Genomic DNA, 24,100 nt, shown 5'->3' on the forward strand with positions numbered 1-24,100 from the left:
ATCGAGCAAATGATGGGACAGCGAGGTGAAGATCATTTCAGATGATGACTTTTCGTTTTCTGCTATGCGATGCTGTACTCGTGGGCGAGTCTAGAGCCCTGCTGGACCCTCTCGCAATGCTCATGTAATTTTTGCACAGTCTGAATACTCGTCAAGAGGTATGCAATTCTGCTGTGCTCCGATATGCAAGACATGTGTCGCGCACTGGATGGCAGTTAGATCTGACTCTGGTGGGCATCCAGTGGCACGTGCGCACCCTACCGCGACTGCGACGTGGTTCGCAAGATGTGTAGAGATCGAGGTGTGGAGTTGAGGACTCTTCATTCCTCCATGGCGTCGTCGTCCTGGAAGTCCTCGTCGTCATCCTCATCCTCCTCCTCAGGCAGCTCCTTTGCGGCCTCGGCGTAGTCGATGTTCTTGCCGCGAGTGCGGCTTGCAACGATGTTGTCCTGATCGATCTCCTCCATGTTGTCCTCATCAACGTCCTCTGGCTCGCCTGTTCGCAGTAGTTAGTCATCGTGCCGATCCGCGTCATTGATGGTACCGCACTCACCCTCGCCCTGCACTCGAATTAGCTTCATCGTCAGATCAAGTCGTCCAGTCGCAAACCTACCTCTTCCTCGCTGTTCTCCGAGTCATCCTCGTCCATGGCCTCGTTCATGGCGGCGGCCTTGCCCTTGCCCTTGTCAAAAGAGCCAGTGTCCATCTGAGTGTCGGCACCCTCCTCAGCCTTGGTTGCGTCCTGAGCGCTCATCTTGGTGGGGTTGTCCGTGGATGTTGGATGCGAGTGTAGTGCTGAAGCTGCTGCTGGATTGTCAGATGGGAAACAAGAAGTCACCGCGACGTTGATACTGACCGTTGAAGAGACTGTCGCAAATTGTCGTTGTCGGGCGGTAAGTGTTTGTTGTGCGGTGTTTGGCGCCAATGAGTTCAGCGGTTGCGCGACGCGGGAGTGGCCGCCACTTTCGACGCGCCTTCCACGCGTGTCGCGTCTTCAGCCAGACCTCCCTTCCAGATTTCCTCCACATCCCAACAACAACACAACATGGCGGCACTGCGAGGAAGACCAGCCCGTGAGTTTGACGACTACGAGTCAAGATGCATTACTGAAAGATACCGCAGACGCCCCGGGGCCGACCTTCTTCAGCTATACGCCAAACGGGAAGCAGCTCATCACAGCGGGCCTCAATGGAGCAGTACGAATCTTCGACCATGGCTCGGACGATGAGCCTGCGATCATTGATGTTACCACTGAGAACCACCTGGCCGTTGTCGCTTCCAATGACTTCTTTATCATTGGAGCCGAGACAGGCGAAGTGACCAAGTACAATCTGATCACCAAAAGAATGGATGAAGTCCTCGTGCGTTGCACTGCGCCTGTGCGAGATCTTGCACTTAGTCCCGATGGGCAATGGGTTGCGGTTGCCAGCGAGTAAGTTGAATTCAGATGGTCGTGATCCTCAATACTGACTTCCGCACAGCGAGCATGATGTCAAAATTGTCAACACGAGCGACATGACCAACATCATGGTACTTCGCGACCACTTACGACCTGTCAAGCAAGTTTCATTCGATGTCAGTGGGACCACACTAGCAGCTTCCTGCACCGATGGCATGATCTACATGTACTCTCTGAGCTCAGAGCAGCCGCAACTTGTGAAGCGTGTGGATGGCATGATTGGAATGGAGCGGTCAGATTCTGAGGCTAACATTAGGGCGGCGTGGCATCCTGATGGAAGAGCATGGGTTGTACCTACCTTAACAAGAGGCAAGTCTCCCCATTCGGCTCTCGTCCACAGCGCTAATTCCAGGTACAGATCTGCAAGTTGTCTCTCGTAGCGATTGGTCACGGCAAAAGGCTTTCAGCGGTGCGCACAAAGCCGCGATCACAGCGACAGCCTGGTCCAAGAACGGTGCACTCCTCATCTCAGCAGATCTGGACAAGAACCTCGTGCTGTGGGATACCAGGACTCAGCGAGTCCTCAAAACATACAACGATGTTCGTGATGTCATTCTGGATGTGCAATTCCACCCCAAGGACAACGTACTTTCATACACTAACAGCAATGGCGAACTCTTCATACGAGAAGACTTTGTGCCAGAGTCTCATAGATATCTGCTCAAAGTCGGCATGCAGTCGGCTCCGCTCAGCAACGATCCTCTAGGCGAAGTCTCTGGCAATGCACGGAGGCCTATTTCGAACGGCGCGAAGGCCAGTGACCACAGGCGAGGAGGCGAAGGAGATGAGTTGGACTTGCTCCTCGACCCGGACGCAATGTCCATGGATGGTGAAGACAATTTCATCGAGGACGACGATGGAGCTGGATATGCCGAAGAACCGAACCGCTACGGGAAACGTGCAGCAGACTCGATCAAACAGCCACAGGCGAAGCGTCAAGCAGCATATGGTGCCTGGCAACCGCAGATCCACGAGTCATTCCAGCCAGGCAGCACGCCCTGGAAAGGCAATCGACGTTATTTGTGTCTGAACCTTACTGGGTTTGTCTGGACGGTGGACCAAGAGACGCATCATACTGTAACTGTCGAGTTCTACGATCGCGAAGAGCATCGAGACTTTCACTTTACAGATCCATATCGGTACGACAAGGCTTGTCTCAACGAGAAGGGTTCACTGTTCTCGTGTCCGCCTGCACGAGATCACCCGGCTGTTGTATACTACAGGCCACACGAGACTTGGACGACTCGAGTCGACTGGCGAACACAGCTGCCGCCAGGCGAGGAGGTAACGTCGTTGTCGCTCAGCGAGACTTGTGTGGTCGCAACTACATCAGCCGGCCTCGTCCGCGTGTACAGCTTGTTCGGTCTGCCGATGAAGGTCTATCGTCAAAAGTCCACCCCAGCCGTTACCTGTGCAAGCTGGCGGGATTATGTGATGACTGTTGGCAACGGGCCTGTTGGCGGCGATGGCACGACGCGTTTGCTCTACACGATTGAGAACGTCAAGCGAGATGAGACTTTCCAGAGTGAAGACATACTCGCATTGCCTGAAGGCGCAGAACTCAAGAGCGTCTTCTTCAGCGATAGGGGAGATCCCTGCGCTTACGACAGCGACGGCGTTCTACTCGTTTTGCAGCACTGGCGGAGGCCAGGACAAGCGAAGTGGGTTCCACTTCTCGATACTAGGACCATGGATCGTCTGGCCGATGGGAAGAAAGAAGAGAGCTACTGGCCGGTCGCTGTCGCTGGCGATCGATTCCATTGCATCATCCTGAAGGGTGGTGAACAGTATCCCTACTTTCCACGACCATTGTTGTCCGATTTCGAGTTCAGAATACCCGTATCGTCGCATGTCGCGGTTGATAGTGAGGAAGACAAGGAAGTCGCTCTCGTGCAAGGTCTCGAAGAGCAATACGTTCGCAGTTCTCTTCAACTATCTCTGATCCAAGACTTGGTCGAAAATACAAACGCGACATCCAAACAGAAGACGGAGCTGGGCGTCATGGAGCGCGAGGTTGACAAAGTTTTGCTGCAGCTCCTCGCATCTGAGTGCCGAGAGGGTGAGGAACGTGGCATGAAGGCGCTCGAGATCGCCTCACTCATGAAGGACCGCACTGGCAAGATGCTGGAGGCCGCCAGCAAGGTCGCGCAACGATTTCAGCGCGACATCCTCAACGAGAGGATCATCGAGCTTGCTGAGCGTCGTGTCGTTGGGCTGAGAGATGATGACGACCCGTGAAACATCTACAGGGCAATGTTTTCGTTTTGATGACGCTGACGAAAAGGCGTCCAGGCGTTTCGCGATCATGTGGGGCTTTGGTGTGGGAAGGTGTTGTGCTTGAACAGTCAGATCCACGGTTCCTCATATGGCTTGGGTCTTTTGAACCAGCCACGTCTTTGAGCGGTGTACAGCATACCGCATGAGCAAGTTAGGAAGTCTCGCCACATTGCGCAACCACTGCCTTGTGCCTCCATCGACGGATCGGCTGTTCTTTATCAGGCGCGTACGCGCGTGGCCCGAAGAGCCATGGAAAACAATTGGAGAGCGCGGGGGGTCTACAACGGAGGCCACTCTGTCTGCTCCCGTCATGTCTGAGAGGCCGCACCAGACGCACTGCCACTTCGGCCAGGCTCGCGCTTTGGCAATGACCGACAGGGTCGTACGGATACCTGCAGTCACTTCGCCCCAAAGTAGCAAACAATCAACTATGCAAGACGGAACTTTGACCGACCGAGGCATTTAGGTCCTCATCGTGGCAATGCAAAGTGGTCATGCTTCAGTCATGGCGCACGAATGCCGGATCCGCCGTGCACATGAGGTATGGCAACAGGACTCCTTCCTCTTCAGAGCAGCAAACAAGGATGCCCAGCGCAGATCGCTGTTTAATAGCCACAATCCCACCACATCGGGCTATGTCTCACGCTTAGCCATAAGCCAGAAACAGCCAAACTGACCGGTTCGGATTGGCACAAGGCGAACAGCTTTGTCCAGCGCATGATCATGGCGATTGGTCTTCTGTGAGCGCCAGATTCATCTGCCGCATCCGCTGATGCCCGCACAGTTACCCGATCATGACACTTCAAATGCCAACACGTGTCATCCAGGATGGTGAAGTGGAGGGGAACGCAGGCCCTCAGTAACACAGTGACCAGTTCCGTGCAGGCGTCCTACTGGCCTGCCTTCATCCCACGGCCGACCTGCATCCCCGTCGGTCGTGGCACACGGCACGAAGGCAATCCCGCCCGCAAGGCGTTCGTGACATGAGCGCATAAAAGGAGCACGCCCCGACATTTCACAGTCTCTTTTTCTGCTCTAGTTCTTCGACTCCGACTTTCAGTTCGCTCCTTACTCAAACGGGAACACGCAAAAAGTTACGACTTCCAAGAGTTATTACAAGCGATTGTACCAAGACGGATCATAAGCATAATCAAACCCGCCATTCGCCACTTTCACCAAAACTCAAAGCCTTTGGACATACCTGTCCCACAACCAAGCTCATCAAGGCTATGGCCCTCAATCCCTGGGCTGCCACACACTTTCAAATGTTCGGCGGCCCTTACGATGAAGAATACATGACATACTGGTCCAATGGCGGCTACGGCGGTGGCTACGGTGGCTACCATCCCGGCATGATTTGGCAAAATGGTTACTCTCGAGGCTATTACGACCGTGACATCATGTATGCATACTTATATGGTCGCGGAAGACATTGTCATCACAGAAGTCGTCCCAGCATTCGCTTCTCGCCGCAATTCAATAACTGGGGAAATGGATGGATGAACAATGGGCAGGTCCAGGGCTTGAATCCTTGGGCGCATCTTGGGGCAGGGCCGCGGAGGCTCGAAGGAGCGGACATGATGGGGTTGGCGGCGTTTGGGATGGAAATGGGTGCGCCCATGATCCAATGCATGGGATGGTAAACGAGGCGGGAAAGACTTGTTGATGTGATGCTGCTGACTCGCTTTTGTCGCGAATGAAGATGCGTGAATGAGCACATACGAGGAAGCAATTCTGTTGATGTGTATGGCATAAGATATATTGTTGTTCGGTTTTGTGTCTGGCAGGCTTTTTGGAACAGGGTTTTGGGAATCATGTCGCCAGTATCATGACGTTTGGAGTTTATTGAAGTAGAATGTATCAAGAAGTTTCTCGTTCTTGACTTTCAAGCTTCATCATTTATTCTACGCAAAGCGTGCTGATGCAGAACTAGGCTACTGTTTCCTTCGCTCGAACAACCTTCTTTCTGCTCGACGGTGGGAGCACAGTACAACAATCTGAAGTCTAGCATCCTTCGACGAGACACTGTTCTTATCATTGCCTCGCTCTACGGCGAGGTCGGCATGGAATCTGAAGGGCACCCTTGTGAGCCTCGATATATCCTCCCTCAAGCGAAGCATGCCATTCACAATGCGCAGACTCTACCACGTGTCGAAGTATAGCCCAGGATCACTCGTCGTCTTCAGTGAGAGGAATTCGTGCCTTCCACTCCCCATCTTCGCAAACGCACAGTCTCCCATAAATCTCATCGTCTTTCGAAGTCCAGCCCGCGATATGATCCCATTCTTTCCGCCGTCGAATAATGCGATCAATCTCATCGTTCATTTCGTTGATGTGAAGCTGATTGTCCATAATAGCGAGCATCTCCCAACCAGTGACGTGGTCAAGCACGCTTTCTGGACAGAATCGCCAGCGTTCGACACCAGCCAGACTCAACTGCATCGGGTCGTGAGGATTTATTTCCGTGCTCATACGCAGCTGTCGATCCAATGCGGGACGTGCTGCCTTGAGAACACTCCCGAATCGCACGCCCGTACTGGAATCCTCAACCACCGTAGCATTCGTCACGACACCCAATTTGCGGTCCCAGGATCTTGTTTCAATCTTCGTGAACGACGGATGAGTGACGAGCATCCGTGAATAGGAGCGTCCAGAAATGTCCAATACATCTCCCGTGCAGATTTCGGCGGCCTTTGCGATCCACGGTTCACTTATGATAAGGTTGCGCTTATGGTCAGGGAATATAGCACCACCAAGTTCCTCTCCGCAATCCATCCATTCGCCAGAGACCCATGTATCATGCGGCGCAAATTCCCAGAAGCGTTCTTCTTTGGCGAAGATCCTGGTGGGTCAAGTTAGCGGCCACGTGCAGCAAAGGACATGGGATATCTCTTACGATATCAAGAATGGGTTGAACAGCGGTCGGACGGCGTGATCGTATCCAAGTTCGATAGTCTTGCTCGTCGCAGGCTCCAAGAAAATCGCTTTCTTGATGTTGCTAGAGCGCTGCACAACGTCGCGGAAATGAGTGTTGGTCCGCTGGCAGAGGAGGATGTCGCGCAGCGGGAGGTGCAAGATGACGCTCTCAAGCAATTCCGGTATCACGAGTGGCGACGTCTTTGCCGGTGACTCGAGCGCAGGGCCCGTCGTCGCCATTGCGAGGGCTCGAGTTGCGTGATGGGGGGTGAGGTGGAGAGACTGAAAGTCGTCGGAAACGAACTTGTTGTGGGTATCTGAGGCGAGAAATTAAACAGCGCAGCCGCGCTCACTAATGCAGCTCTGCCACTAGCGCGCTTCACTTCACTTCGCGCTCAGAGTGGCACTCAAATTTTTATGCAGCAAGGTCTCTCCCCCGCGACACAACCGTCGTTACACAGGGGTTCTCCTGCTTCATTCTTCGAATTCCAGTGCGAAGCCCTCCATCTTGCAGTCTTTCCATCCGACGTCCCTCAGCTGTGGAAGACCCGCGGAACTTCGTGTATGCCAGCATCTTGGAGATGCCCTTCCCCAAATCGTGCCTCCGTCGAAGCTGTATGATCCTGCCCAAGACCCTTCAGCATATACTTGCAAACCCGGAGATCCGCTCTCCGTAAGACCATTTCCGCCGCTCCCCTGCTCCAATGTATGATTTGCACTCTACCATGAATTCAAGCACGCTCCAAAATCTGCAGCCATCGTCTCGAAGGGATCACCTTGATTGGCAGTCTCCTCTTCCCATGCAAAAGGCCCCTTTTGTTGCTCATTCTCATCACCCGACTTTCCATCTACGACATAGTCCCACTTCTTGCGTGCTGTGATGATGCGATCGATATCGTCATGCATTGTCTCCTTATTGGTCATGAGAGAGAGCATTTCCCAGCCAGTGACATGGTCAAGTACACTCTCTGGAAAGAAGCGCCAGTGTTGAGCGTCGTGGACTTCGATATGTGTATTCTGGACCGACTTGCCAGTCGCGAAGACCGCTAGGCGCTGGCGTACTCTGCTGCCCACTGTCTTGAGAAGCTGGCCGAAGCGCACACCGATGCCCGAGTAGTCGACTAACGTATCTCTCCACAAGTCGTTCACTCTCCGATCGACGTAGTGCGCCTCCAGGCTCGCGCAGGGCGGATGGGTTATCAGCATGCCTCGATAGGAGCTGTCCATCGTCTTCTCTAGGTATGGTGTGCGGATTCTTGCTGCCTGTGCGATTCCTGGCTCGCTTATGATGAGGCGGCGACTGTCCTTAGCTAAAGAGATATGTTCCCGATCCGTAGAAAACGGATCAGTGAACTCATCGAAAGGCGCCCATTGCCAGAAGCGCTTCTTTGTGATGAAGAGTCTAATTCGAGGAGTCAGCATATGTCTTGGGTCAGTGGTAGAAGATTTGCTCTCACGACATCAGGAACGGATTGAACAGCGGGTTAATAGCCTCACCGTTCTCCGAGCTCCTCCATCTCGACCAGTCCTCGGATTCCTGCTCATGATCTATACCATCATCTTCGTAGTATGGGGGGCAGTATTCGAGAGGCTTGTTCGTTGCGGGCTCCAAGAATAGCACCTTCCTCAGTTGACTTGAGCCTGGAACGACGCCACGGAAGGTAGTGTCGGTGCGCTGGCAGAGGAGAATGTCGCGCAACGGAAGGTACAGGATGATTTGTTCGAGCAGCTCTGCGATTCTGAGCGGCGATGGCTTGGTCGGCGCCGTTTGCGAAGGCGGCGGCGGCGCCATCTTGCGGTATTGAGATGGTTGACGATGTGACAATGTTTTGGTGTATTCAAGAACAAGTTAGTTGTTAGTGACAAAGCGGACAGGCCCAACAGTACGATTTGCCCGAACTATGAATGTCCGCCACTAGCGTGATTCACCAATTGGTGCGCTCAGGACTACATTCACTGTCTCACGGGACCAGTTCTCAGCCGTAGCAACACGGTCATGGAATTGAAGAGGCCCCCCTACTTCATGATTCGGATTCCCATGCTAAGGCTACCTTCTCCCCATCTTCCCCGTCCGGCGCTCCATCTACAACATGATCCGATACTTTGCACACTCGTGGAGACACACTTTGCAGTACAAATCGTGACTCTCGATACGTCATCTCTACCAAGGGCCAGAGCCCACAGTGACCGTCTCAAAGGGGTTGTCCTGCTCCACATCCTCCAATTCCCAGGCAAAAGCCTCCTTCTGTTCATCTTCTCCCTCTGATTTCCCAACGCCAACGTGGTCCCACTTCTTGAGTGCTTCCATAATGCGGTTGATCTCTTTATTCATTTCTCCTGGGTCCGTCTTGTTGAGCACAGCGAGCATCTCCCATCCAGAGACGCGGTCAAGCGCGCTCTCCGGAAGAATACGCCAATGAGAAGCACCAGCTAGCGCCACTCCCCTCGCGGAGAATATTCTCTCCACAGCACTCCTTCCGGTGATTGCAGCCTTGAGTAAAGCATCAAATCGTACACCCACCCGCGAACACTCATCTGCTGTATCATCCACAATGTTACTTGGCCGCTGCCACTCGCCCGCGAGGCTTCTGGAAGGCGGGTGAGTGATTAGCATTGGCGGCAGGCTCTTAGCTGATAGCTCCGGTGTAGTCGAGGTGCCAGCGTTCACTGTGTCTGCGGCGCGTGACTCATGCAAATCGAAGAAGGAACTATCAAGCCTCCTCAAGAACCTCATTTCGGGGTTGAATGAGGGCGTTGCGAATAAATCGAGTGCCGCCCACTTCCAGGCGCGCTTCTTTGTCTCGAAAAGCCTGTGGCGGCACGTCAGCGAGTGTGTAAGCTTGAAAACAAGTTGTTCGACTTACGACACCAGAAACGGGTTCAAGAGCGGCCAGACAATCTGGCCCTGTTCCGAGGTCTTCCAATGTTCTATCTGAACGTGCTCAACAAGCGTGTTCCGGAAAGTTGATGGAACTCCGAAGCAGAGCTCCACTGTGTTGCTCGCCGCTGGTTCCAGAAACAGTGCCTTCTTGATGTTACTCGAGCCTTGAACCAGGTCGCGAAAGTGACCGCTCACGCGCTGACAGAGCAGAACGTCGCGTAGCGGTAGGTGCATGATAATGTTTTCGAGCAGCTCCGGAATGAGGAAAGCAGACGGCATTGTCGCGGGCTTGTCTGCAGACGGCGGCTTATCTGATGGTGCGGCCATCGTGCGCGACGAGTTGTGTGATCAGGCGCTAATGTTTTGAAGGTGTCAAGAAGAAACTCGTTGTGAGCAGCGGATGTGGCAAACCTGAGAATGCAGTCGCGCTAACTAATGCATGTGCGGCACTAGGGCGCCCCGCCTCCATCTTCACTTTGTACTCAGAACGGCACCTACTGTCTCGCGAGACCAGTTCACTCCCTCGGGAAACTCACGATCAGATCTGAGCACCTGAGCTGGTGCATCACCCTCAAGCTCGACAGGAGGCACATGCATTTCCAAAATACCCGTGTCCTCAACCTCTCGTGGATCTTTCACATCGGATAACTCGCTGACTACTGCACCGTCCGTCTCAACAGCTGCGTATTCATCATTCTCGGAGTCCTCTGTCTTCATGATCGGCCTCTTTTTCCTTCTGCGTCTGATCGTGAACCAGGCGCAGAAGATTCCCAACAAAACAGGAATCGTTGTGCTCAGGGAGATCACAACAGCCTGGGTAGCAGACTTCGCCGTAGGCGTAGTGGGAGGAGACGTACTTGTAGACTCGGGGCCTACGTCGATGCCTGGAAGGGACGTGACATTTGCTGATGTCTCTGTAGATGCCGGTGGACTGCTGGGGATAGTGGTTGGTCCAGTGAGCCACGAAGATGTGTCCTGGCTCACCCATATGATTATACTTCGGCCCTCATGCGTGGTCCAGAACCAGCTGAGTCCCGGGGGAGAAGGCTGAATGACAGTGGCTGTGGTTGTGCGCGTGACATACGTCAGTTCGTTGAGTACCGTCACGCTGGACGAGACTTGGGAGGTGGTCGCTGATGCCATCGCTTGTCTCATACGCATCGTGGCATACGCGAGCCGCAAAGAAAAGATCTCGTCTGGTTTGTCACGTCCCTGAATCGCAGGTTTTTTGTCACGATCCGAGCAGCGAGTCCCCGTCATCATAATCAAGTTTCTGAGGTGCCACTAAAGCAGTACTGTGTAAAGTAGCACTGCATTTCTGCGTAGCTTGGAATTTGCTGCGTCGATGTGATGGCGAGGAGAACAATGCTGCTCGAAGCGGTGTCTGGTCGCCCTTTATTCGCAAACTGGTTCTGGGAGCCCTGAGCATGTGTCTTGGTGCGCTTCGATGAAGAAGATTGCTCGCATCATCAGAACATGCCAATAATGTGAAAGCCGTGGGGCTAGTCGCTATATCGGCACCGACGAGCGTCACGACTTGTGGCGCGATCGCGCCTCCTATCATGCTGCAGCCTCGAAGAGGAGTGGCCGGCCAGCTCTCGAAGTAGAGCTCGATGAAACCATCGTAGGCCGCCAGCAGCGAACTTCAAAGGTGGCACCGACTTGATAGGCCTCAAATGGCGGATGCCATGCCGACTCCACTGAAATCTCATGGCGGTGAGAGAACCAACAAATACCAACCTTGACCTTTTGATCGCGCAAGGCAGAACCACGTGATGCGGACAAAGGTTCTGGAGCGCCGTGCCATGTACCCTTGGGCAGATCAATGCCATTGTGCACTTAGTCTCGATCGCGGCCAATCTCGCCCTTTGCGCGTTCACGTTCCATCTCAAGCTTCCTCTCCTCTTGCTTGCGCCAGTGGCTTCCCTCCTCGTAGTCCTTCCCTATGCCGAGCGCCTTTCGTAGCCTCTCACTCTCGTCGATCTTCGCACGCGCAAGCTCATGGACCTGATGTGACTTGAGACCTTTGGCGTTCGGACCTTTCGCACTCTGCTCTTTCTCCAGCTTCTTCCGCAGGGCATTGCACTGGTCGTCAATCTCGTCCTCGTCGACACTGTCCCCCATCAGCATTTGTCATTCGTCGTAGCTTTTGGTGTGCCTACCCTTCCTCTTCCAGCTTGTCCCGCAGTTCGAAGACTTTCACCTCGATCTCTCGCTTCTTCTCATGCTCTAGAATCTCCTTATCCGGCTGTCGTTGTCGGTGCTTGATCGAGTCGACTTCGGTGGGGTAGGGTTTGACATCGTCGCGTGGTCGGAGATTGGCTGAGTTGCGTTGCACGTAGCCGGACGTGCCCGAGCCTCGCGGCGTGCTGAGACCGACGTTGGAAGACATTGCAGTGGCGGTGTTCTCGGTGATTTGCGTGTGAATGTGAAAGGTACGTGGTGGTCGTGAGAAGTGGAAGTGGAGGACCCACTTGCCAATTTGAGATTCGTGCATGTGACTTTGACTTTCCTTCGCTCTTTCTTCACCTGAACATCATCCATCGGTGACCGTCTACGCGATGCACCAGTATAGACCCGCCTGAACAGCAGCTTCTACAGCGCAAATCGGCCGCTTTCACGTCCCTTTTCGGAAACGATATCGAAGTTTCCGCGATCAAGCTGGGACACCATCACGCGCCGCGACCCGCTCACATGCGCATATTTGAGCAAAATGGATAGATGTACAGCAGATGAAGAAGCAATGGAAGATGCTTCGCAGCTTTATCACGCCTAACACTACCACCGCGAGAGCGCCCTGTGGATTTCTGATGATTCAGCAAGTTTGTCGCCAATCAAGCACGCGCTTTCAGTATGTACGGAAGGATCAAATTGTGACAATGCATCAACAGATCAAGGCATCCTCGGTGTACCACCTGCTCTTCTCGATCCCGTATGTGTCCGATGATGGTTCGATCAACACGGTGGCAAATGCAGTCTTGCATACGCATGCTCCACAACTCCTCATTACGAAAGCAAGCCCTGACAGGGGTCTGACAAGAGAGACGCAATGCCCTCTCAGACATGCGCTGCCCCTTGGCATGAGCCCTAGACAGACGACCACGTTTCCGCAATTCCTAGCACTGCTGGCCCACTGTATGCGCAGACGGGACAAACCACTTTCCGCATTTGGGTGAGACAGTGAAGGTCATCGAGGCCAGTGTTACGAAAATGCTATCATACTTTTCCGCAACAGCTCCTTTCCACCTCCATTATGCCTGTCTGCAAGCAATATATAAGACCGCTGGAGATGCGACAACAGCTGCTCAGCATCAGACACCCATCCATTCGCATCGTCTCCATCGAATCGTCTTCTACAGACCTCTACCACGCCCACCATGGTCGCAACAATCAAGAAATACAAGGCTGCAGCAGTCAACGCCGAGCCAGGCTGGCTCAACCTCGAGCTATCCGTTCAAAAGACCATCCATTGGATCAATGAAGCAGGCAAAGCCGGCTGCAAGCTCATCGCCTTCCCAGAGCTCTGGATCCCAGGCTACCCATACTGGTAAGTCCTCAAGTGGTCTTCGCCGATCAGGAAAGGAAGCTGATCGAATCAATCAGGATGTGGCGCGTCAGCTACCAGGAAAGCCTCCCACTGTTGAAGAAGTACCGCGAAAACAGTCTTGCTTCCGACTCTCCAGAGATGCACCGTATCCGCAAGGCCGCTAAAGAGAATGATATCTTTGTCTCTCTAGGCTACTCCGAGCTGGATCTCAACAGCCTCTACACAACACAAGTCATGATCGACCGTCGCGGCAATGTCATCAATCACCGCCGCAAGATCCGCGCAACCCATGTCGAGCGTCTCGTCTTCGGCGACGGCACCGGTGATACTACCTCCATGGTCGTTGACACCGAAATCGGTCGCATCGGTCACCTCAACTGCTGGGAGAACATGAACCCGTTCCTCAAGTCCTATGCCGTCTCGCTCGGCGAACAAGTCCACGTCGCTGCCTGGCCATTGTACCCTCACGCCAGCACCCTCAAGTATCCAGACCCTTACACCAACATCAGTGATGCGAACTCTGATATTGTGACTCCGGCCTACGCCATCGAGACCGGCTCTTTCACCCTCGCTCCTTTCCAGACGATTTCTGCAGAGGGTGTCAAGCTCCAGACCCCATCCGGACGCGAGCCCGAGGATAACCACATCTACAACGGCAACACACGAATCTATGGCCCTGACGGCCAAGCTTTGATCAAAAAACCTGCAGAAGACTTCGAAGGACTTGTGTTTGTGGATATTGATCTCGACGAGACGCATCTGAGCAAAGCTTTGAATGACTTTGGAGGACATTACATGCGACCCGACTTGATCAGATTGGTCGTTGATACGGACAGGAAGAACTCAGTCAGTAAAGTCACCGGGTCGGGTACGCATGAGATAATCTCGACTATGGAGAGGGTCGGATTGAACAAGCCACTTGAGGAGACTGATGTTGAAGAGAAGCAGTGAGGCACATTGGAACACGAAGAGGAACGTCGAGGCGGTAGACTAGAATGGCAAGGTAGGTAGCTGTACAGTATCCCAACTCCTTCGATTATCACGACTTTCAGGGCGTCTCCAAATCTTTGTCTAATTTCGAATAGTGGTACTGCATGCTGAATGGCTCGATCTCAGCATTCAGAGGGCGAGCTTCCAAAGTATCGCGCTGCACGGTGATGTGCGAGTGCATGTTCTTTAGTCGCAATGTGCTTCGGAGTCATTCGGTCACCACGTCAGTCGCACGCTTGTATTGACGATAGTAAGTAATCCACCGAACATAGTCATGCTGCTCATTCATAATCGTATGCGAGATCTGGGATGATGGTTGATGTTGAACAGCGAGAGACATGGAGAGAGAGTTCGATCGCAGTTAAAACGCTAGAGCAACTTAGGTTTAGCTTGATGCTTTGCAGCGCTTGTCTCGAAACTGCAGTTGCACAGAAAACTGGTTGCCGGATCAATCAGATAACGATTATTCAAGCGAAAGACCCTTCTTTCCATCAACTCTCCATCGACAACTCCATGTCCCTGAGCATTTCCCTTGTTGATATCGACGAGTTGTCAGTCACGCGACTCCCGTGGGAGCAGTAAACCTTCGTCATTTGAGGCCAGCATGGGTGCTGTAAGGCAGAAAAGATCGGCAGGCTCGGCGGCCACCGCACGACTTCTTATCTTGTGACCAACCTTCAACTTGAGCTTCAGCAGCTTTCTTTTCTTCTCACTGATGCGACAGCATGACATTTCTAGGAGTAGGACTCTTGTTCCTGTGCCCGTTCTTAAATTTAGCGCAAGCAATAACGCCGCTGTACTGGAATCTCGGAAGTCCCTCAAACATAACTTCTGCCTCGAAAGAAGCCAGATTCGACTGGTCGAGTCTGAATAGCTCGACGGAGCTCGTATACGAGCCATGTTACGGCGATAAATTCCAATGCGCGAGACTCACTGTTCCTCTGGATTGGAGGAATGAGTCGAATCCGAACAATGTATCATTACCCATCATCCGGCTGCCGGCTCGCGTGCCAACATCCGATCCAAATCACGGCGGGACGATCATCACGAACCCGGGTGGGCCTGGAGGTCCTGGTACTCTGTGGGTGCTAGACAACGCCGAGCTGGTGCAGAAAAAGCTCGAAGGCCCGAAGAGTTATGAGATTCTCTCCTTTGATCCACGAGGCATTTTCAGAAGTGAGCCGAATACGTATTGCTTTGAAGATGCCGTGCAGGCGGAAGTCTGGTATGATCAGAAGGAGGCGGTTGGTGGTCTGACTTCGAGTGAGTACGCGCTCAAATTCAACTGGGCTGCAGAAAGGGCTCGCGGTGAGCTTTGTGCATCCACCCATAATGGAAGGTACCCGAATGGGGACAATATTAGGCAGCATATCTCTACGGCATACGTAGCAAGAGATCTGCTGGAGATTGTCAAGAAGGTTGAGTCGCATAAGAGAGCTAGCGACAGCAGAACGCTGAACGCAAGCGGCGACGACCAACAGCCTTTCCACGAGCAAGCCAAGGAGCCTGAGCCGAAATTGCAGTTCTATGGTGTTTCCTATGGGACCTTCTTGGGCGAGACTTTTGCCGCCATGTACCCTGAACATGTAGACCGGATGCTCCTGGACGCCAACTTGGACGCAGACAATTGGGTCGATCGATATGAAGGATCAATCGATGACCACTTACCTATACGTGAATTTTTCTTCGAATCCTGCTTCTACGGCAAAAATGACTGCGCCTTTTATCGTGAAAGCGACAAGAGTCCAGAAGATATCAAGAAACGCTTCAACGCGTTGCTGGATCTGCTTGAGAAAGTCCCGGCGTACGCTACCGGCGACGGTCGAGCGACGCCAATCACCAGATCTGTTGTGATTCAAGGCTTCATGACTACCACCTACCAGCCCATACTATTCTTCAGACCCTTCGCCAAATTCTTGAACGATGTCGCAACAGAACAAAACCCCGGCGTGCCCTTCTGGCAACGGCCCATTCCTACCAAAGATGCCTTCAGCGATAAACTTCTCGCACAGCAATACCTCGGTGGCGAAGCTACACCCTCAGTCCACTGCGGCGATGGTCCTGAACCTGTCTCAGATCGCTACGACCAATTCTCCGCTTTTCAAAAGTATCTTACAAACTTGACCGACCGCTTCGGCTCCGAAGTGGCCGGTCTACAAGCTGATTTCAAAATTGCTTGCTGGTCCTGGCCGTCTTCATTACGCACCAAATGGCGCTTCGATGGCCCTTTCGAGGCAGAAAATGTACCAATCTTGTTCGTCAACAACCGCCTGGATCCTGCGACTCCGGCGAAAAGCGCGGAGAAAATGGCGAAGAGATACAAAGGCAGCGTGTTCCTCGAGCAGGATTCCGTGGGTCACGGGGCACTCTTCCCGCCTTCGGATTGCATGTGGGAGCATGTGAAGAGGTATTTTGACAAAGGAGAGTTGCCTAAGGAAGGGACGGTGTGTAAATCGGATTGTGTTCCTTTTGGAGAAGTCTGTGAGCGTTTAGATGGTTGGAAGAGTTGGTGAGCTGAGGACGAATTTTGTCTCGTGCAATTTGGAGCTTTGCATGCTGGTAAAGCTTAGAGCGTAGATTCGTACGCGACACCATGAGCGAGGAGTTAGGCGCCCAACCTGAGAATTGTATAGCGCCCGATGCGGATTGATGAGAAAAAGATAAAATGGTCGGTCTATCCTCTCAAGCATTGCGTGTCTGATATTATGATTAGATATATGATGCCATCGTACGCCTCAGTGCCCCAACCCCATCCTCCACATTAGTCAAATTATGTTATTTCGTACAAGTCATGATTCGTAGCCATCTTGACCTCATTCACTGTCGTTTTCGTTCGTATGCTGGTGCATCATCGTCGTGAAAGCCGTCGTCCAAAAATCCCCGAAAGTCGTGTGTCCCAGAAGGTAATCGTCCATTAACTCCAGAACTCCTCGCAAAAGCCACTATTCCCATACACTCCGTGCCCACCACCATTAACCACTCCCATCATCACTCATCACACCACACCAGCCACCTCTCATCTCATCAGCTGTTTAACCACTCACACCACGTCTACCACACCTGCTGCCCCTCCGTCCCATTCGCCACCCACCCCACCAACCGATTCGCCACATCCGAAGCATAAGTCCTCGTGGCAGCCCCACTCTCCGCACTCAAATCCCCATTTTCTGGAATACTATTCGGTCCCGAATTATACATTCTCGTCGCCTTGTAATACTTACTCACATCATCCACTCCACTCTTCTCAATCAAATCCTGCAAACCCATCCCCGCAGAATTCGAAGCTGTGCCGTCTTTGATCATTTGTTCGATCATGGATGATGGACAACGAGTTGTGGTGGGTATGTCTTTGCAAGTTCCGGAACACAAGGGCCCGTAGGATTGCATGAGGCCGGGGTTGGCGTTTGCCATTGCTGTTGTGCCGACGCGGACGTTGCCGTTGGATTCTTGGATTATGGTGGCGAGGATGAAGCGAGCGTCCACGCCGGTGGAGGAGGAGACGGAGAGGATGGAGGCGTGGAGGTCGGAGGTTTCGTCGGGAGTGTTGGGGGTTAGGGAGATGTAGGCTGCGAAGTTGATGTCCCATCTGTGGGATTTGTCAGCTTTTGTTGTTCGGAGTTCTGCAGCTTTTGAAAGCTCCGCAAATTCTGAAGCAATCGCATCGTTCTTGTGCAAGAGGTAGCAGAACAGAGTTGTCATCAGTCGTTCAGTATATTGTCACTTACAGATCATCGAAGCTCTTCCAGTCATCCTCATCTGGCCAGCCAGCGGCAACAGTGCCATCGCCTGTATACCAATGGTACTCCACAGGCTTGGCGTCTTCTTCTTCTTTCTTCTTCTTCTTTTTGTCTTCCTTGTCTGATTTCTTCTTGTCCTCTTTGCTTTCCTTCAGTCCGAATGGGGTCAGCATGTCAAACCATTGGGAAGCGGGCTTGTTCCAAACAGAAACTGCTTCGATTTTGCTGGGAATGGGCTTCGCGTATGTGTTTTGTAGTGCATGATACAGCGCAATTCCGATCACTAATGTTAGTCTCATCTTGTGTATCGCTGTGGTAAATTTGATCTGGTAGTCTGGGTGTTGCGATGTATTGCAAGTGCGCGGATTGTCCCTAGATGGTATGGTAGTCAATGATCAGCTGTGTTACGGGAGGGTGACTCGCCTTGCTTTGATTGATGTCCTCTGATGTTCATTCACTTTGCTGTCAGGTGCTTGAATTACTTCCTTTCTTGCGAAAGTTCACCTGCGTTATCAGATGTTCGTCTGTTCTGATATCGGCGGCTGTGTTAGTTTCTCGGTGGTAACCCTCGGCCGCGTCTCTGTTGTCAGTATGATGCGCAATGTATGTCGCAGAAGTTGACACAATGTGGGATCAACACGAGTATGTATGGATCCTCACCACTTATCCTACCTCGCCAGGACAACGCAACGACCCCAACGGCCATATAAGACCGCGAGAAACGGCGGACTTGCCCATAGTAGAGCCAAGAGCAAGAATATCTTCGTGTTTCCTTGCACCTCCTCATGTCGGGGGCGTTTACACTCCGAGCTTGAGAAGTCCCAACAGCTTCAATGGTTAGAGATGAATCGCATGTCGAAGTGTTCATCTAACACGGCGTCTCTGGCGGCAATTATCACTCTGAGATGAGATACCCCCGGCTCTTCCTTTCACGATACCCCGAGTCTCGTCGAGTCCGGCGACATATACTGCTGTGAAGAGCATGTTGACATATCCTGTAGCAGCGATGGCTCATGAAGATGCTATGTTGTGATAAAGCTCGTGGAGGGTAATGGTATCGTGAACGGGTGACGTTGAACGGACGTATCAGCGTTGCCGAGCGACGCTGCCTTCTGGTAGCGGCCCCTTCAGCTGCATTCGACAAGAATTGATCGTTCTCAGGCACTCAATTGATGCCTTGGGTACTTTGAGAACTGTTCCTCCCTCGAGCAAGAAACGTGATGTAGGGCCTCGTATCTTACCGAGCAACGTGACAGGATTCGGCGCACGGTCGCAGCAATGTCTTTGCCGGATGCTGACGGCTTCCACTCGAAACCTCCTTCTTCCACACCCAAGAAGACATTTCCCTAAGCCACAACACGACAGCTGAAGTCTTGAGATCGAACCCATAGCCAGCTGAACCAAGCATTCTTCACGCACGTACGCAGGCGAGGCCGATACGCGACGACGAGACAAGATCGAGACGTGAGGCGCAGCACCGCCACAATATGTCACAAGCCACACCCATCACCAAAGCCTCGGCAGTTCTGCCCTCCATCTATCGATTTCTCCTAACAAATGTCGAATCACTCTTCGCCTTTGGTGGCGTAGTAATGGTCTTGGTGAAACCAGAAGATTACGTCAAAGCCCTCACTCGCGAGAATGTGGCCTCCATCGACACTGCCACGAACTTTATCTACACGCAGCTCGGAGGCGGCTGGGCCGTGATCGTCTTTCTTGAGGCCGTCGTCATGAGATACGTGGACGATATTCGGGTCTGGAAGTTGCTGTGCTGGGCCATCTTGATGTCTGACGCGCTGTACACGCACTCGATGGCGCAGGCGGTTGGCGGCTGGGCGAAATGGGCTGTGTTGTCGAATTGGACTTTGAATGACTGGGTTGCGGCGGTGACGACTTGGCCGTTTGTTTTGACGAGGGTTGCCATCGTTCTCGGCATCGGACATCGTAAGAACAACAGCCTGAAGAGAGCTTGAGTGGTTAGGCATATCAGAAGAGCTATGGAATGAAACTGAAAACATGCCAATGTGTGGTGCCTCAGGCCCGAAGGAACATATCGTATTGAGGCTCCGCTCCGCTTTGCGACCTCATGTCGGGACATCAATGAGGAAATCCATCTACAGTAGGTCGCAAATACATTTTGCATCTCAATACCAAGTGGCTCCATCTGCGTTTGGCACTTAGCGCCAGCGTCCCTCGTACATTTCCCAGGTCTCATGTCCGACCTCACCTTGGCGCTCGAACTTCCATCACTCACCAGAATGTTTGCTTCACTCCAACATTCGTGATGAGAGCTCGGTGCCAGGTATCGACATAACAGCTGCGAAAATCAGCTTGGAACTCCAGAGACTCATGTCGATTCTACGTCGCCTGTGGAGCCCGCTATTCGGGCGTCCGTGGAAACCCCTCGAGTTCCCGAAGAATGGGTTCCTGCCCATCACCTTAGACAGCACGATCGATGAGGAGTCGCTACCAGACTACGTTCCATCTCATTTCTACCCGATTCGCATAGGAGAGACGTTTCGAGACCGCTATCAGATAGTGGGCAAACTCGGCTTTGGAAGAACCTCGACTGTGTGGCTCGCCCGGGATCTCACGTACATCTCGCACATGCCTGCCACCGATAATTGGCATACATGTTGCTGACCATTCCCAGGAAGCGGAAACATGTCGCCGTCAAGGTCTACATCCGATCTGACCTCATGGGCTCGCAGATGGCCACCGAACTCGATGTCTACAAGAGGATTCAAAATGCCCCATGGTGGCATCCCGGCCGATCCGCAGTTCGTACACTCCTGGACTCCTTCAGGATCGAGACACCGGAAACTCAGCATGACTGTGTCGTCCATGAAGCTCTCTGGGACAGTGTTGCCGACTCTACAGGTCGAAATCCCGTGAACCGGCTACCTGTACCGATGTTGGCGTTCATTCTGAAACGCCTCTTTCATGCTTTTGACCTATTGCACAACCAATGCCGAGTGGCGCACACGGACATAAAAGAGTCCAATATACTGATAGGGTGCGACAAAGACGTGTTCGCGCAGTTCGAGCGAGAGGAACTGACAGAGCCCTCTCCGAGGAAAGAACTACCCGAGCGAAATATATATCTAACGCGCCCTTTGAACTTGCCGAGCGACTTTGGCGGGCCCGTTCTGTGCGATTTTGGATCTGCCATAGCACTTGATGATGGAATTGAGCGTCGCGAGAATATTCAGCCGAAGATATACAGAGCTCCTGAGGTCATATTGGATATTCCATGGACGTACAGTGTCGACATATGGAATGTTGGATGCTTGGTAAGTAGCTCGTTGAGGGACGAGGCATGAACAGGCTAACAGTGGAGTCTGACAACAGGCGTGGGGCATGCTCGAGGGCGAAACTCTGTTTTCTGGTCACGATCCAGAGGCCGAGAAGTATCGCGGGCGTGCGCATCTCGCTGAAATGATCGCACTACTCGGCCACCCACCAGAAGCTTTCCTCGCACGCTCACAACTCAGAAGCGAATTCTACTCTGAAAGTGGTAAGTATATCAGTTGTAACAGTCCTTGGAAAATCCATGCACAGTCACTAATTCGTCATCACCATCAGGTCAATGGAATGCAGGTATCCCGATCCCAGAATCGAGGTCGATGGGTGAAAGAGAATCTGTTCTTGCTTTCAGCGAGGACTTCGAGGACAGGGAAGCTTTCCTACGGCTCATAGACAAGATGCTGCAATGGGAGCCGGAGAAGCGCTGTACTGCACGAGAGCTCGCGGAGGATGAGTGGATTGTAAAGCACACATAAATTCAGAAGCGACGATAGATGTGGTGACGCAGAACTCCGCTCAGCAATAGATATACATAGACCGCTCTTAGAACTCCTATCTCGTATGCCATATTCAACTGTGGCAAAGAAGATAATTCACAAATCGATGTTGTCGGAAAACGCTGACTAAGCACCGGCTCCTGCATCTGACGTTCACCTTGAATCTTGAGACTTCAGACCTCATCTTCAACTGCCAACACAACATCAACATGAACAGCGGCGAACGTCCAGCTAAAAGACGCAAACGCGCAGTGGCGTCTGTTCACGACATATCTCCCGGCAGAGTTCCTGATCACTAAGAAACCCTCAGATGCAAACGCTGCCACAAACACAAAATCAAGTGCTCGGGCGAGCAACCTTGTCAGTCATGTCAGCAGGCAAATGTCGCTGCGCAATGCGACTTTCCAAGTCGAGACCGACAAGTAACGGTACAAGAGAGGTATTCAAGTCACGTCTTGTAATTATGGCTGCGACTGAGAGGTTTCTAGTTACATACAAAAGCTGCAAGCTCAAGTACGTGAGTTGAAGGCACAAGTAGGACCCTCTGCTTCTTGCCCATCTCTGGCGGAAGACAATACCAGCGCTGCCGAACAGAGAACAGAAGTCAATGCAGCTGCGGACGCTGATCTGCCAAACATTCTTCTTGAGCTTCGTCACGGAAAGTCGCCGAACTCTGCCCTGCCTTTCGCTGGCGAGGCATCATGTACGGCTTTCAGCGATCGGCTGTTGCACTGTATCGACAGAAGCCAGGACGTAGTATCCCACAGTGCTTTACCAGATCACATTTCGGGTCCCATGTTCAACCGACAGATGAGCTCCAATTACCAATTGCCAGATCGAGTCAGAGCAAGCCTACTCATACGCAGAGTCGATCGTTTCATCGGCAACAATTACCAATTGTTCCTGAAGAAGTCTTTCTTCATAAAGTTTGACGACGCTTATGCTTTGAATGATTCTTCCGATCTGCTTTGGGGATGTCATCTCTTCGCTCTATTGGCACTGGGGGAGTTGTACTCCTGCTATCATGCCGAGCCCACGAACGGAAAGGATGTTCCCGGAACTGCCTACTTTCTCCAGGCCATTGCACTATTGCAAGATGACTACGAGCATCCATCTGTTGAACAAGTTCAAGTGCTGCTTCTCTTGGTGAGCTCTTCCACTTCACGTCGCGGCAATGATACTAATCCCCAAAGTCATTCTATGCAAATTGCATCGGCCGACTTCAATCTGCTCATGTCTACTGCGGTATTGCACTTCGATCAAGCATTAGTCTTGGCTTGCACAGATCGAGAAGCACCACAACTGGGCTATCTCGCAAGGACCAAGAACATCGGCGCCGGATCTGGTGGACGTTATACCTATTCGACAGATTGATCTCGTCGAAACTTGGCTTTCCGCTTGGAATCAGAGATGAGGACATCGACGTGGAAATGCCATCTTCCGCGAGTCTGACTCCCGATGAGCAGCAGGAGTTCCATGATCCCAAGCATCTTTGTGCTCACGTTAAGCTTTCTAGGATCACTGGCAGCATATGTGAGTGCACCATTCACTTCAGCAACGCTCTACTAAGCATGTGATCAGTGACCGACGTCTATTGTCTTCCTAATCATGGCACAACTACATTCGTACGTCGCGTTCATCGGGTGCTTAATCAGCTCCGCAAGTGGGATAGTGAGTTACCAAGCGAGCTGCGAATCCAGGCCGACAACTCTGCGAGAAACCTTTATACCCTGCACATGCACTACCATCTATGCATCATTCAAACCACAAGGCCAATTCTGTTGCACATCTTCACAACAAAGTTGCAAAGCTCCAATGCAACACCGTCGCATTCGTTCTCACCGACCACCCTGGCTCTGGCAGATGCATGCAAGCAATCTGCCATGTCTACGAACCATCTTCTGTCGAGACTCTTTATTGAAGGCAATCTGGCTGTCTTCGGATACTTCGACTCGCATTATATATTCTCATCGACTCTTATACTCATCATCGCAGGAACTATGGAGCCTGCCGCAAAATTGTCAGAGGCCGTACAGATGGCTTTCAGTCTGCTCAGTACCATGGCATCAAATGGAAACGTCTCAGCGAAGGACTATCTGCGACGGCTGGAAAAGATCCAGAACTCCATCGCTACGACTCACAACGCGTCTTTCACAGCGAAGGCCGCATTGATGCCAGCTAGAGTGTTAGCCGTCACTGGAGCTGATGCCGCAACACTTACAGCTCCAGATGCATACCAAAACAATCCTGGACCCGAATGGCCTATATCTGGCTCCTTCTTCCAGGACGATGCAGTACAACCCAGCGACCCACTCGGCAATCCTTTTATCGAAGACTTCCTTGCCGAGAAAGCTTTTGAATGGCCAAGCGGGCCTTCACCCCAACAAGACATATTTCGACAGTTCACGCACGAGCTTGGTGATGAGCTTATTTTTGGCCTCTGACCTTATTCGATTTTTGCTTCTTCTATTTCCATCTATGTACAGTCCA

General features: G+C 52.3%; 14 protein-coding genes across 14 annotated transcripts; 7 read left to right on the plus strand and 7 right to left on the minus strand.

Moving 5' to 3' along the window:
• Positions 1–320: 320 nt before the first annotated feature.
• Positions 321–754, minus strand: CKM354_000008400 (uncharacterized protein; the record flags this gene model as incomplete). The annotated part of the gene is made up of 3 exons (XM_044795166.1): positions 321–496; positions 545–560; positions 614–754. The coding sequence occupies 3 exons, from the start codon at positions 752–754 to the stop codon at positions 321–323; spliced, it is 333 nt and encodes a 110-aa protein (XP_044651101.1).
• Positions 755–1,045: 291 nt separating this feature from the next.
• Positions 1,046–3,697, plus strand: CKM354_000008500 (chromatin-binding protein CTF4; the record flags this gene model as incomplete). The annotated part of the gene is made up of 4 exons (XM_044795167.1): positions 1,046–1,073; positions 1,123–1,432; positions 1,482–1,768; positions 1,818–3,697. 4 exons carry the CDS (start codon positions 1,046–1,048, stop codon positions 3,695–3,697), a joined length of 2,505 nt encoding a protein of 834 aa, XP_044651102.1.
• A 1,304-nt stretch (positions 3,698–5,001) lies between these two features.
• CKM354_000008600 (uncharacterized protein) lies at positions 5,002–5,379 on the plus strand (the record flags this gene model as incomplete). The annotated part of the gene is made up of 1 exon (XM_044795168.1): positions 5,002–5,379. One exon carries the CDS (start codon positions 5,002–5,004, stop codon positions 5,377–5,379), a length of 378 nt encoding a protein of 125 aa, XP_044651103.1.
• A 526-nt stretch (positions 5,380–5,905) lies between these two features.
• Positions 5,906–6,892, minus strand: CKM354_000008700 (uncharacterized protein; the record flags this gene model as incomplete). The annotated part of the gene is made up of 2 exons (XM_044795169.1): positions 5,906–6,578; positions 6,633–6,892. 2 exons carry the CDS (start codon positions 6,890–6,892, stop codon positions 5,906–5,908), a joined length of 933 nt encoding a protein of 310 aa, XP_044651104.1.
• Positions 6,893–7,372: 480 nt separating this feature from the next.
• CKM354_000008800 (uncharacterized protein) lies at positions 7,373–8,444 on the minus strand (the record flags this gene model as incomplete). Its single annotated transcript, XM_044795170.1, has 2 exons — positions 7,373–8,054; positions 8,110–8,444. 2 exons carry the CDS (start codon positions 8,442–8,444, stop codon positions 7,373–7,375), a joined length of 1,017 nt encoding a protein of 338 aa, XP_044651105.1.
• A 369-nt stretch (positions 8,445–8,813) lies between these two features.
• Positions 8,814–9,860, minus strand: CKM354_000008900 (uncharacterized protein; the record flags this gene model as incomplete). Its single annotated transcript, XM_044795171.1, has 2 exons — positions 8,814–9,462; positions 9,517–9,860. 2 exons carry the CDS (start codon positions 9,858–9,860, stop codon positions 8,814–8,816), a joined length of 993 nt encoding a protein of 330 aa, XP_044651106.1.
• A 144-nt stretch (positions 9,861–10,004) lies between these two features.
• Positions 10,005–10,694, minus strand: CKM354_000009000 (uncharacterized protein; the record flags this gene model as incomplete). Its single annotated transcript, XM_044795172.1, has 1 exon — positions 10,005–10,694. One exon carries the CDS (start codon positions 10,692–10,694, stop codon positions 10,005–10,007), a length of 690 nt encoding a protein of 229 aa, XP_044651107.1.
• A 678-nt stretch (positions 10,695–11,372) lies between these two features.
• On the minus strand, positions 11,373–11,925 carry CKM354_000009100 (U2-type spliceosomal complex subunit CWC21; the record flags this gene model as incomplete). Its single annotated transcript, XM_044795173.1, has 2 exons — positions 11,373–11,646; positions 11,696–11,925. The coding sequence occupies 2 exons, from the start codon at positions 11,923–11,925 to the stop codon at positions 11,373–11,375; spliced, it is 504 nt and encodes a 167-aa protein (XP_044651108.1).
• A 985-nt stretch (positions 11,926–12,910) lies between these two features.
• On the plus strand, positions 12,911–14,031 carry CKM354_000009200 (uncharacterized protein; the record flags this gene model as incomplete). The annotated part of the gene is made up of 2 exons (XM_044795174.1): positions 12,911–13,080; positions 13,137–14,031. 2 exons carry the CDS (start codon positions 12,911–12,913, stop codon positions 14,029–14,031), a joined length of 1,065 nt encoding a protein of 354 aa, XP_044651109.1.
• A 764-nt stretch (positions 14,032–14,795) lies between these two features.
• On the plus strand, positions 14,796–16,583 carry CKM354_000009300 (uncharacterized protein; the record flags this gene model as incomplete). Its single annotated transcript, XM_044795175.1, has 1 exon — positions 14,796–16,583. One exon carries the CDS (start codon positions 14,796–14,798, stop codon positions 16,581–16,583), a length of 1,788 nt encoding a protein of 595 aa, XP_044651110.1.
• A 538-nt stretch (positions 16,584–17,121) lies between these two features.
• CKM354_000009400 (uncharacterized protein) lies at positions 17,122–18,106 on the minus strand (the record flags this gene model as incomplete). Its single annotated transcript, XM_044795176.1, has 2 exons — positions 17,122–17,656; positions 17,796–18,106. The coding sequence occupies 2 exons, from the start codon at positions 18,104–18,106 to the stop codon at positions 17,122–17,124; spliced, it is 846 nt and encodes a 281-aa protein (XP_044651111.1).
• Positions 18,107–19,294: 1,188 nt separating this feature from the next.
• Positions 19,295–19,780, plus strand: CKM354_000009500 (uncharacterized protein; the record flags this gene model as incomplete). The annotated part of the gene is made up of 1 exon (XM_044795177.1): positions 19,295–19,780. The coding sequence occupies one exon, from the start codon at positions 19,295–19,297 to the stop codon at positions 19,778–19,780; it is 486 nt and encodes a 161-aa protein (XP_044651112.1).
• A 376-nt stretch (positions 19,781–20,156) lies between these two features.
• CKM354_000009600 (uncharacterized protein) lies at positions 20,157–21,589 on the plus strand (the record flags this gene model as incomplete). The annotated part of the gene is made up of 4 exons (XM_044795178.1): positions 20,157–20,401; positions 20,461–21,100; positions 21,159–21,324; positions 21,393–21,589. 4 exons carry the CDS (start codon positions 20,157–20,159, stop codon positions 21,587–21,589), a joined length of 1,248 nt encoding a protein of 415 aa, XP_044651113.1.
• Positions 21,590–21,819: 230 nt separating this feature from the next.
• On the plus strand, positions 21,820–24,054 carry CKM354_000009700 (uncharacterized protein; the record flags this gene model as incomplete). The annotated part of the gene is made up of 5 exons (XM_044795179.1): positions 21,820–21,866; positions 21,921–22,049; positions 22,099–22,756; positions 22,804–23,143; positions 23,192–24,054. The coding sequence occupies 5 exons, from the start codon at positions 21,820–21,822 to the stop codon at positions 24,052–24,054; spliced, it is 2,037 nt and encodes a 678-aa protein (XP_044651114.1).
• Positions 24,055–24,100: the final 46 nt, after the last annotated feature.

Source organism: Cercospora kikuchii, assembly GCF_019650295.1.
Source record: "Cercospora kikuchii DNA, contig_00001, whole genome shotgun sequence".
Lineage (NCBI taxonomy): Eukaryota > Fungi > Ascomycota > Dothideomycetes > Mycosphaerellales > Mycosphaerellaceae > Cercospora > Cercospora kikuchii.